Below are 12,417 nucleotides of genomic sequence, written 5' to 3'. Positions count from 1 at the left end.
ATGCTGTTCTGGTGGTTCTCCGGACTCCCCCGAGACAATTTTAGGGGATACAGCAAGAAGGAGAGGCAAGGAAAGCTGTTGATGGGGTGAATCCTGCCCAGTGCCCAGAACTGCATTACCAGCTCTGGGGCAGTAAGGCATTATGGAGGAATTATTTTTCCAGCTCCTGTGTAGCAGCAAGTAGGTCACCAGATTCACCTCACAGCAGTGGGGAGAGGCAGGAGAGAGACTGGCAGATGCTGCACAGGGCAGGAGATATCATGCCCACACTATTTTTCACTGCCTTAGAGCCATAAAAGCAACAGCGAGGTAGGAAGTGAATTGTTGGTGAAGAGAAGCCAATGATCTTGCCCACTGCTGCAGGCTTCTCCTGTCTTAGCAAGGGAAAATTTTGTAAGCCAGCTACAGAGGACCAAAGCAAATGTAAAGCTTTCCTCAAAGCCAAGGCACATTGGAAGTAGGAGTATGGACTTCTTCCCAACTCTACTGGTTCCCCCATCCCTGGGTGCTACTGAGAACGTTGCAGTGTCGATGACCAGGGAGGAAAAACGGCAAGCGGGACCAAAGCAGAATTGCATGACTCCACACTGCTCCGTCAATGACACCTCCATCATGTGACCAAGAAAAGGAGTGCATGTGTAAAGATGGGTAGGATGTACATGAGTGGATGCATGTGAGGATGATTTGAACTGCTGTATGAGAGAAACAAAATGATAATATGGATGTGAGCACAACAGACGAGGGGGCAGGCATGCAGAGGGACAAGGATGATAAAGGGCTTTTTGTGTAAGGATGAGGAAGTGAATATATTAGAAGGTTGTTCATGTTTGTGTAAGAGTGTGCATGCACATACTGTAAAACATTGTGCGTGCATCTGTTACTTTTTTTTGTCTGCGCCTTTATCTACATGTGAAGATGGTTGCGTTTCTCAGATGTTCAAAGGGAGAAATTTCCATGTGTGTCAATTTGTCTATATCCTTGGTGGTCACTCCTACCTTTTGCACATCCTGCTTGCATTTTTCCACTTTGTCTTGCAGCTTCTTTTGCTGATCTGGAGTGATGGACTGCTCAGCTTTGCTGTTGGCTTCTCGGGTCATGGCGAGCTTCTCCTCTTTGCATGCCAGGTGATACGCTTTCTTGGCTGTTTCCAGCTGGTTTGAGTTGAGAAAAGAAGGAAAGGGTGACTGCTGAGGCCCAGTACAACATTCCTGTCTCCTGTTTCTTATGAAACTGCTGCAGTAAGATTGAGGCCAGAAGTGCTCACTTTTGCCTGAAACAATTCCTCTCCATTACAAGTCCTCCACCCCCTTCATAAAGCCCATTGTCCATGCTTTCAAAAAATCCAAACTCTGTGCTTAGAAACCCAATTTGGCTACTGTAGTAAACTGCACAAGGACATAGCAATGCTTTCTCTGTAGGCATGAAGACTAGAAACTTGAGTTTTCTTGTTACAATTTCTTGTTACAAAGTCAAATTATGTGGTTTACAGCTATATGTAGATTACTAGAGAACTGGCAAATACTTCTTACTTCCCAGGTGTGTGTGTGTGTGTGTGTGTGTGTGTGTGTGTGTGTGTGTGTCCCTTAGCTACACTGAGACCCATCTAGGTCTATGAAAGTATAAACTAAACCATGAAGGTAGGGCTCTACAGACACTGGATACATATGCAACATGATCCTTTTTTGTGCCACACATTGTGATCTTTATATTATCTTGCAGGTATGACTTGATTCTCTTAAGATAAAACAGGCTCCTGCCCACATCCCATGTTAGGGTTCTGTGGCTAAAATGGGATGGGGATACTCTCCCAGTCACAGCCCAAGGAAGCTGTTGGGTTCCTTTCCTCCATAAAATGATTGACCTCATGAGTCACTCTGCCCTTCTCTCCTCCTCCAGCCCTTCCTACCTCCTTCATCTTCTTGGCCCAGGGTTTCTGTGCTTTCCGAAAACCATCCTCTGCTTCCTTGGCCTCCTTGAAGCCTCCCATGATCTGTTTGTGGAAGGCATCCTTCTGCCAGTTCTTCACCTTCTCGAAGTCGTCGTTCAACAAGCTATTCTTCACTTCCTGATGCAGCTCGCTCACCTTGTCCGCCTCTGTCATTATGGCCATCCACGCTTTCTCCAAACTGCCGTACTGTGGGCCTATGTACCGAGAGCACCAGCAAGGCTGGGGTGAGCATTGGGCATCCTGAAATAACACCCTGTTCCTCCCTTGCAGGTTACACGCTCTCACAATGCACTCACAATACATTAAGGGACTCTAACCTTTGCCATTTTGCTGGTTGGAACACTGTGGCAGAGAACTGAGAAGTACATAGTGACAAGAGACTTGAATAATATCTAGTTCTTAGAGCAGGAGATGAGAAACCTGTGGACCTCCAGGTGCCGCTGGACTCAGCAACAGCCCCATCCGCTCCAAATAGCATAGCCGATGGTCAGGGAGGGTGGAAGTCTCAGTGCAACAATGTGTGGAAGGCCACAGGTTCCCATCCCTGTTTTAGAGCATTTCCAGACTACTGTTCCTTGTGCAATAGTTTTGCAGTTGATAGTTATTGAGGCAGGGGACCCACCCACATTATCAGCAAGGCAACCCCTCCATCTTATTTGCCAAACCATTTTGTATGTATTTTTCTTTATTCTCTATTTAATTCTGTGAAAGCTGTGCAGTGGAGTACACATTCCCTCTTATTCTTTTTTGACCAATAGACAGGAGTAGGAGGGTCAGTCTGGAGCAATTCTTTTTTTTTGGGGGGGGGGTGGATTACACTAGAGGGAGGCAGCAAATCCCACCCCCTTCCTGTTTCAATGATCAATACCTTTGTCAAAGGAGGGCTACTAATTGAATACCACCCAAACCCCAAAAACCAGAATTTCTCAGGAGTTTGTGTTCTCCATTGTGTGTAATCAACAGCCCCACTGGGGAACTGGTACCAGAGGAGAGTTAACCACCCACTTCCCCAGTGTCAGTTATGGAGGGTAGTATTCAACTCAGTTTTACTGAAAGCAGACCTTCTGAAATTATTGGTACTCACCAACTCACTTTCACCAATTTCAATAGGTCTACTCTTGAGTAAAGGTTCAAGACCACCTCCAGGCTTGAAAGAGGTTGCATTGGACTATTGACCTTGAAACAAACAAACAGCAGCCCAAAAGCACCCAGGAGAGATCCTGATCACTGACCTCTCATATCAGGTCTAATTTTGCCCACTATATCCTGACACAACTTAGAAGCTATTCTCCATGCTGCCTGTAGTTATACAGAACAGGGTATCATGCTGCTGCTGGCACTGGGTCTGCACTAATATGCATCAACAATGGACTGTGATTGTATGCACACTTATTTGGGAGTACGTCCTGCTGGACACAGTAGGGCTTGCATCTTTGTAAACATGCATTTCATCAGGCTGCAAGAAAGAAGTGAGATTTTAAAAACTCTTGTTGTGTTTACAAAGCTCATGAGGTTTTAGCTGATCTGACTCATTTTATGAATAACTTAATATGTTGGGTTTTGTTGTGCATTATTATTCTAATTTATCTGCTTACTGAAAGCTTCTTGGGCCAAATGTGTACTTGGAAACAATAAATTTCTGAATAAACAACTAATAGTCTGGGAAGGCCCATGCAGCAGCAACTTGTTCACAGAGCCCCAGCATAGCTTTTACCATTAGATGAAAATAATTAATCTAAAATAATTCCTGGGGAAACATTATTCCTCTACATTACACAGAGGGTGGGGAGGAAGGACTGATGCCACCTTGCAAATTGCTGTTCCTGTCTTTTCCATTTCCCATCTGCTCTCCCCATTCTGCCCCACCCCAGTATGGAGGAGAAATACCTTTCTCTATTAGCTGCCTCCACCGTTTGGACCAATCAACCAGCTGCTGGGAATATGCCTTCTCAATCTTGGCCCGCTCATGGACACAGTTCATCAGGTCATTGCACAGCCGATAACCATCATCAATCCGTTTCACCGTCCGTTTGTAGTTCCCTACCTGCCAGACACATGAACAGCTGCATGGTCAGAGTGACTAGCTGTAGTCCCAGAGATAGTCCTGGAGACCAGCCTGGCTCTGAGCAACCAGGAGAGCAAAAAGAATATCAGATTCTTATCTCTCCAACCCAACATGAGCCACAAGTTTGACATGTGGGTGGGGCTAATCCGATAATTGTTTATGCTAGTACAGCACCCTGTACAGCTCTTTGCAGTCCCCATGATCAGCTGCTTTTGGGGGCTTGCAAGGAGCCACATACAGTGCCATGCAAGTCAGCGGATCACTGCTTGCAAAGTGCAGTGCACTGACCTTTTGCAAGCACCAACAATCAGCTGGTTGTCTGTGCTTGAAAAGCAATGTGCATGGGGCTTTGCAATGTGCATGTTGCCAACCTGCTGATCAGCACTGTCTGAAAAACTCCTTTGCCCCAGCTGCATCTTTACCTACCCTACACCTGATGTCAGGAGGGTATGGCTTGGCCAAAATGGCCTGGTTTGGCCAAATGGAGAAGTCCAAATAGGTCTGTGGGCCAGATGTTCCTCACTGCTGCCCTACATGATATCAGTGAATCATGGGTCATGTAGAGAGTGTGATGATGGCACAGTGCTAGCTAGCTAATTAGATTTACTCTACTGAAGACAAGCAAAGCTGACTGAAGGTGAGGGCAAAACTTCCTGGACTGGTCAGATGGATGATCCTATTCCATCAGATCACTAATTGCTCTCACATTAATACAACTAGAAAGGTCACTTTTGTCCCCTTTGACTGCAACCCCCCCCCACCCATGCAGAATAAGGGGCCCATTCTGCAGGTGCCAGCCATGTCAGCAAAATGTGCCCCTTTTTAACCAGTGAGTAACCACAACTAGCTAGATTATAAGGTTTAGAAGGCAGAGATTCCAGGGTAGAAGGATGACTCCCAGAAGCTCATGAGCTCTGGAAACTTTTGCTTTAGAAATTAAGTATTAAGAAGGTGCCTGAGTTGCGGGGACAACATCTTCTAGAAGGAAAAGCATTAGAAGACCAAACTATGTATGATCAACACTGCTTTTTTCCAGAAGGTTCTCTCCATCTTCTACCCTTTCTTTCTGCAAAATCCATTGCACTGCTGTTGAAAGCCTATGGCAATGCATGACTTCCCTTCTCTAGAACCTTGGGTTCAAGAGTCAGCCAGGGCCACCAACCAGAAATCTCATTTGCATGAGGCCAACAGAGAAGCTTTGGTTGGACCTTGGAGGGGCTGTTTTATGCTGCCTCCCTCTTCAGCCAGTGTTTCTTCAGAAGAGACGTATGTGGTTTGTGCCGAGGGGACTCTTACCTCCCAGAAACTGTCAGTTATTTCCTCAGCAGATGCCGCAGACTCATCATAGGAGCCTGACATGGTTTGTGGCCCTTGGGGTTTATGGCAAAATGTTCAGCCACTCTGCAGACCTCATGCACTGCAAGGGATAAGAAAAGATGAGGAGAAAGATCATGCAAACTTTGAAAGGAACCATGGCTGGCCCAAGACATGTTGCCACCTGAGGCAAAGAGCAAGATGGCACCCACGCCTTCAATTCCAGGTGTGGAAGCCATTCCAGGTCTTGTCCTCGATAAGCACTACATTTCAGGGTTTCTTTGCAGAAAAAAATGGCTTCTTGTTAGAGCAAAATTAACATTCCTGCAGCCCTCCATCCTTCAAGGCTCATCCTTCAAGATACAATGTACCCATTTCCTTGAATTATTAGTAGCATTGCCAAATTGCAAATAAACAAATACCAGACCCACAACACACAGCATTTGAAGCAGATAGGAGCTCCCTCTCTTTATCTGCGCTAATAGCAATGCAACACAGAATATGCAGAAGTTTGACAAGCTGATCCCAGTGATGTTTCTGTCCCATGCAGCAGCCTACGGAAGTAAACAAGGCTATATTCTCTTTTCCTATGCTCAGGATAATTATTACTTCAGTACCCTTCCCGTCCTCCCAGGATACAAATTATGAAGCTTGCTGGAGATGGCAAGGCAAGAGCCATTGGTCATTTTGTGGCTCTTTGAATTTACTACAGCCTATTAAAATGTTGCCATCCCAGGCTAGGTCAGTGACTCTGCAAACAAGCTCTGTGAGGTGGCTGCTATGGAAGGCCTCCCATGTGGCTGGCACTTACTGTCAACATAAATGCTCACATGAACAGATGGTCACAGATATTAAGTGTCCCTTGCCCATCTCTCAAGCAAACAATGGGGGCTGCTCAGGGATGCATGATGGACAAGAAGGGGCTTAGTGGAAATGAAGAAGCTGGGAATACAAGGATACAGTACAGTACTTCCATTGCTCCCTTAGGAAACCAAAGCATGCCCTACCCTTCTGCTGTGTCTCAGTTCTGTCTGCCTTTCCCTTCGCAATCCCAGTCTGCCTTCTCTGCCCCTCTGCCTGCAATAAATCCAGAGAGGAATTAAATTCAGGCAGAAAGTGTTTGGAATTGGAAAGCATCTTCTCCAGTCCTCGTTTTTTTTAAAAAAACCACACACACAGAGGGAGAGAGAGAAATGGTTGGGGGAGATAATGTACACCACAGCTTAGATAGATTGGACCCTCCCCCCATCACATTCCCATCTTATTAGGACACATCTATTCCTGTCTATTCTATAGACTTCATAAAAACATCACTCTTCAAAGCCCTGCTCAAGTCTAAGGGTACATTATACAACATCAGGAATGATGTGTCTGCTGTCAGTCAAGAATGAACCACTATCAGCTCACACGGTAAGGCAAAACACCTTCAAAAAGGGAATGCTATGCTTAGGATGGGGATCATACCATGACCAAGATTTATTGATGCATGTCTTCTTGCCTTCTCTAAAGTAGGATGGTCTGTTCTGTTCCATGTCGGGTGGTGGGGTTAATGGGAAACAACCTCTACAGCAGCCTTCCCCATTGTGGAGTTTTCCATGCAGACTGGGGCTGGTGGGAGTTGCAGTCCAAATAATCAGGAAGGCACCACAATGGGGAAGGCTTCTCTAGATACATTTCAACTTAATCTGTACTGATCTTCAGAGAAATGTGAAAAGGCCAAGCTACTTAACCCTTCGGCATCATCCAAAGGAGTAGAGTGCTGTTATCTCTTTTATTGAAAAGGTTACATCTAACTCTCTGCCTTTGCCAATGCATGAAATTTGGACATATAATAATGGTGCCTTTTGTAAATAACTTTGTTCTTTTGTTGTTGTAAAACATACATACGTACACAAGCGGAGAGAGAGAAAGAGAGGGCTGGCATGGGAAGGGAGGTTTCTCAGTCAGTGACCCCAGCTCACCTGTGTGTAGGATGGCCAGGTTTAAATAGATGGGCAAGTCTTCTACAGTTTGAATCTTTGGGCAGAAGAAGGTATTTTAGCAGATGCCTTCTTTGTGCCCCTGTACAAATCTTATGCCGTGGATAGCCTATGTCCAGTCTGGATTGTTTATGGAGTGCTTATATGACAATGTGCATTCACCTCGATTTATTTACAGATATTCTTGTTTACATTAGGGACGTGGATGGCGCTGTGGGTTAAACCACAGAGCCTAGGACTTGCCGATCAGAAGGTTGGCGGTTCGAATCCCCGCGACGGGGTAAGCTCCTGTTGCTCGGTCCCTGCTCCTGCCAACCGAGCAGTTTGAAAGCACATCAAAGTGCAAGTAGATAAATAGGTAACGCTCCGGCGGGAAGGTAAACGGCGTTTCCGTGTGCTGTTCTGGTTCGCCAGAAGCGGCTTAGTCATGCTGGCCACATGACCCGGAAGCTGTACGCCGGCTCCCTCGGCCAATAAAGCGAGATGAGCGCCGCAATCCCAGAGTCGGCCATGACTGGACCTAATGGTCAGGGGTCCCTTTACCTTTACTTTACTCCTGTTTACACATATTCCTGTTAACAATTCATTCCCACACTTTTCAATGTTTCCCCCATTATTTTCCTAACAGTAAAATGTCCCTTTTGTGGATTTGTGGCCCTAGGGCAAGAGGGTGCTTTAATCTACTTTAACTGCACAAACCTAATGTTCCGGTGTGCACCTGAATCTTTACTGGAAAATGGTGACAGTCTGGAGGTTCCTAATTCTTGCAAAACTGTAGCAGGGCAGCTACAATTGCTAAAAATGTCTTCTGCATAGCTCTGAAACTTACAGAATCCCTGACCTCTGCAGGGTCTAATTACTGTTTGTGTTAATGTTTATACGAAATACTTTGCAGACATCATTTGAGTCTAGATTAGCACAATTATTTTTGTTGTGATTAAGACATTCTCAGTTAATTTTGGGGGTATAGATTTTCCTCAAGGAATCGGTCTGGACAAATGCCATAACATGTTCAAGAACAGTGCTTACTATGTCCATTAAAACCACTTCCTGAAAGCTGTATCAGGCTAAAGAGGCCATATGATGTATCAGAGACGGTGATAGTTCTCCCTGTGTGTGGTGAAACAACTCCATGTCTCCATTATTTCACCTGAAAATGTGGAACAAGATACTTTTTTTAAAGGCAAGTGAAGCCTCTTTCTGAAGGAATGTGATGGTTGCTTAAATCATTCTGTTCAACCCAGAAATCAACTTTTTTTCATGAGCCTCTTTAGAAATGGCAAAACAGCACAGGCAGAGATCCTGGCTGAAAAAGTGAGGGCTATATTGGACAGAAGCAGTGCTTGGAAAGGAAATGCCAACCCATGCAGATTCTAGAGCAGGGGCAATCAGCCTGTAACACTGACTGCCGACTGCATTCTTGGGAACAATCCTAAGGTACTATGCAGGTGATGAAGGGTCCATTTATTGAGCCATTTATTTGGTTCAATAAATGCAGCACCTCTTGACCAAATAGGTAATGACAAATACTCTGAGCTGGCAAGGAATATCATCCATTAATGCAAAGCACTATTACTTTATATTTGCAGCAGGAGCACTATTTATTTTCTTGGGGGTGGGGTGGGGTGGAGGGAGGGAGGGAGGGCCTTTCATTTGGCAGATCTGGCCGGCATAAGGCTCCAGCCTTCTGGGTTCTGTGCTGAAATGGTTACAGGAGCTTCTGAGCTTGTTGCAAAGGCTGGCTTTAAGAGCTCACTGCAGTGGAACTAACAGTGCCTGGAAGGGATTTAGTGATATAACTCAGGAACCTACCAATCCAAGCTTGTCTTATAAATAAACGTCTCCCGGTGTCCCTTGCATGTTGACACAGGGCCATAGCTTTGTGTGTAAGTGCACAGAGAGTGAGACTTACTTGGCAATGCAAGCCTGCACATGTAAACACCAGCAACTGACACTGCAGCACATGCACACATAGCAATGTAGAACATATTGAGGCAGCTGTAGCTCCCAGAGCCCAGCTGGGTTCAAAGTAATAAACAAACAAAGCAATATGCACAGCTGGGGTGTAAACTCAGCAAGCATTGCAAGGTGTGGCATCTCACAGAGATATATATTCCACAACATGTGTGCATACAAAGACGCATTAACAACCACATAGAAAAATATACATGCTATCACATAGACCAGTGAAGCCTCATTAACTATAAATAAAACCAGGACAGCACATGATAGGTTTGCTCATGTGAGAAGTGTTACATGACTCCTGAGGATCCACACAGATCTACACACTTTCTTATTAGCAGAATCAGAATTCGAAAGGTTTGCTAAGAAATGAAAGGTATTAATAGCATCGCTGCAAAAATTACGGAATTACCTCCCTGTGGTTTTGAAATACAAACATGGAAATAGCAGCATATCTGTACCATTACACCATGCTCTGCTATGCACACATAAGGTAAAGGTAAAAAGGTAAAGGACACCTGGATGATTAAGTCCAGTCAAAGACGACTATGGGGTTGCGGCGTTCATCTCACTTTCAGGGAGCCAGAATTTGTTGACAGAAAGCTTTCCGGGTCATGTGGCCAGCATGACTAAACCGCTTCTGGAACAACGTAACACCGTGACATAAACCAGAGCGCACAAAAACGCTATGCGCTATGCACACACAGGAAAACATACACAGTACACAAACACACACGGCAGAGCTTCTGATTTTCCACCCTTCCCCTTCCCCTCTTCTATTCAGGAAATTTAAGTCTCCTAAAGAAAAAATAGTTTAATTTCCCAGCCCCTCTGTAATTGCTGGCTGCCACAGGCTAAATTTATACCAGCCACATGCTGCTAATGCCCACTACCCTACACATACACAGCATGACACCATCTGTACTCTGTGAACATGTTCATTCCCCATTTTGGGATTCTGTTTATCCACCTGCCTCAGCTGTCACCTGGTGGAGGATGACAATTGCAGCATGTATCATCACAGCCAGATGCCGTCCCTACTCCCACCTTTGACTGAAAATGGCTACTCGTATTCTACAGGCATGCTCTGTATAAGATAGTGCTGAGGCCAAAACACGAGAGTGGGAACATGTTTTGGTCTGCTGTGAAATGTGCTCCCTCAGTTTTGCAAGGTTGTAGGAGTTGTGCGGAGGGGGGAGGGAGACATTTCTGTTGCCAAGGCACCTGGGCAAATTCTTCCTCTCCCAACCTAATTGCACCTACATTCAATAGTTGGGGCAGAATGTGGGAGGAATCACAGGCACAGCCAGGGGGGGGGCAAGGAAGGCAGCTGCCCCCCCCATAACAAAAGGCCTGTCCCTTCCTAACAAAAATCCTGGCTACTCCCATGGGAGGAATGCGTATTTGGATGCTCAACTGAATGCGAATCCAACCAAAAGTTAACGCAATGAAGATGGACATCTAAATATACGTCAAACCACAGAGGGAATCAATGCATATGGCACTCTTTTCAATGGGATGAGCATTTCATTTTGCATGCAAATGCACATCCCCAACCATTCATGCTTAGCTACATACAACTAGAGCTGGATCAGGGCCAAACTCTTGCTAGGAAACATTAGTAGGGAACAAAATTACCAGTACCTAGGAAACCCCAGTACAATGTCCAACCCACAACTGCAATTAGAACAAAGAATGTCATCTGATTCATTATGTGGAACTGTGATGTTCATTACATGATTCTTGATTGGTGAGATCATGCAATGAAAAAGAATAAAGCCTCAAAGATGGTACCAAAGCATCAGCATATCAGGATTCTGAACAGGCATAAGAAAAACATGAAGGCCATTACATTACATTACATTACATTTTACCAGCCCTTGAAAGCTGCTCATGAGCTGCATGTGTTGAGCAAGAAAATTTCATGGCAAGTAAGGAAACAGGAGGAATCAGAGGTGAAGGAAGAGTCGGACAACAATAGGGGATACAGAGATGACAAGAATGAAAATACAGGTCATTGACTGTAATAGACTGATTGATTGAAGCGAAGGATAGAGAGAGAAATGGAGATTCCACAATTCCCATTATCCCTGAATATTAGTTATGATAGCTGGGCTGAGATGAGTTTTAATCTAAAGCACCTGGCAGGGACCTGGTTGATACCCTGAACTAAGGGTATCAAATATCTTCTCAATGGTCCTAGAGTGGTGGACTGTACATCACAACCTTGGCAATCAACTTTGATTCCAGTGGAGTCCCATCACAGCGGCTGAAGGGAGTGATTTGGAAAAGCAGGACCTTCAAACCAAGACTACCAGCACTGGGTGACAGTCAATGTAGGATGGGTGAACCTGAAGTAAAAATGTCTGTAAGAAAGTATTTAGTGGGAAGAGAATGAAGAGGAGCAACCTCAATATCAATATATGAAGATCTATTCTCTTTGCTAATCTTGAAGATGATTTATTAACTGATGATTTTATTTGTAGGCAGTTTGTGTCCATTCCTGTCATTAGTTGTCATTAGGACCTTGTGGAAGCTGTCATTGAATCTTAATGTCCATTGCGAATTAATCTTTGATAAGTAATAGGTACCATTCAACATGCCATGTATTTCAGGGCTCATAAAACCAACCATTCAAGCTCGTATGACAGTGGTTGGCTCTGCCCTTTCCCTGTGCCAGGAGTTGAACTGCTATCCTGAACATCTGCTGGACTATGTGGGGAGGAGTGCTGCAGATCCAGAAGACAATGCACAGGTTTATAATACAGACCCACTGACCTCCTACTCAGCAATCCTACCACATATGTAAACTCTCACAACACATGAAATAGGATTGTTTCACATCTCTTGAGTCATGAAACAAATTCATTTCATGACTCGTGAGACTGTACATATGTGAAAGGATCTTGAGGTAGAAGGTTTTGTTTTATTTCTGGAAGGATATAAATAGGCTGAATCACTTAACAGCTTGCAGCTTTTTTTATCTCATTTGCCAATTAGTGCATTGCTTGAGCCAGACTACTGAAAGGACCTGGCTGTTTTGGAAAAAAAAAAGTGGTCCAGCTCCAGGTTTGACTAAGCCCTGGGCAAAATAAGGCCTGGTGGGCCCCTCCATCAATGATGGGCTCGTGTGGGCTTATCTGACAACT

At 44.8% G+C, this 12,417-nt stretch overlaps 1 protein-coding gene across 6 annotated transcripts in view; it reads right to left on the bottom strand.

Annotated features, from left to right (window-relative positions):
• The window catches only part of PACSIN1 (protein kinase C and casein kinase substrate in neurons 1), a 72,093-nt gene that overhangs the window by 13,062 nt on the left and 46,614 nt on the right, over positions 1–12,417 (bottom strand). For 4 of the 6 annotated variants that reach the window (XM_028734080.2, XM_028734081.2, XM_028734078.2 and 1 more), the window contains 4 exons: positions 5,310–5,430; positions 3,836–3,992; positions 1,907–2,142; positions 996–1,151 (listed from right to left, as the gene is read on the bottom strand). In XM_028734080.2, coding sequence (XP_028589913.2) covers positions 996–1,151; positions 1,907–2,142; positions 3,836–3,992; positions 5,310–5,372 — 612 coding nt within the window. In that variant the 5' untranslated portion in view covers positions 5,373–5,430. Of the gene's footprint in view, positions 1–995; positions 1,152–1,906; positions 2,143–3,835; positions 3,993–5,309; positions 5,431–6,334; positions 6,405–12,417 lie in introns of all 6 variants that reach the window. The other 2 variants (XM_077928894.1, XM_028734079.2) reach the window with 1 other exon arrangement.

Source organism: Podarcis muralis, chromosome 5 (assembly GCF_964188315.1).
Source record: "Podarcis muralis chromosome 5, rPodMur119.hap1.1, whole genome shotgun sequence".
Classification (NCBI taxonomy): domain Eukaryota; kingdom Metazoa; phylum Chordata; class Lepidosauria; order Squamata; family Lacertidae; genus Podarcis; species Podarcis muralis.
The sequence above is the reverse complement of the archived record's forward strand: the minus strand, read 5'-3'. Positions and strand labels throughout refer to the sequence as shown.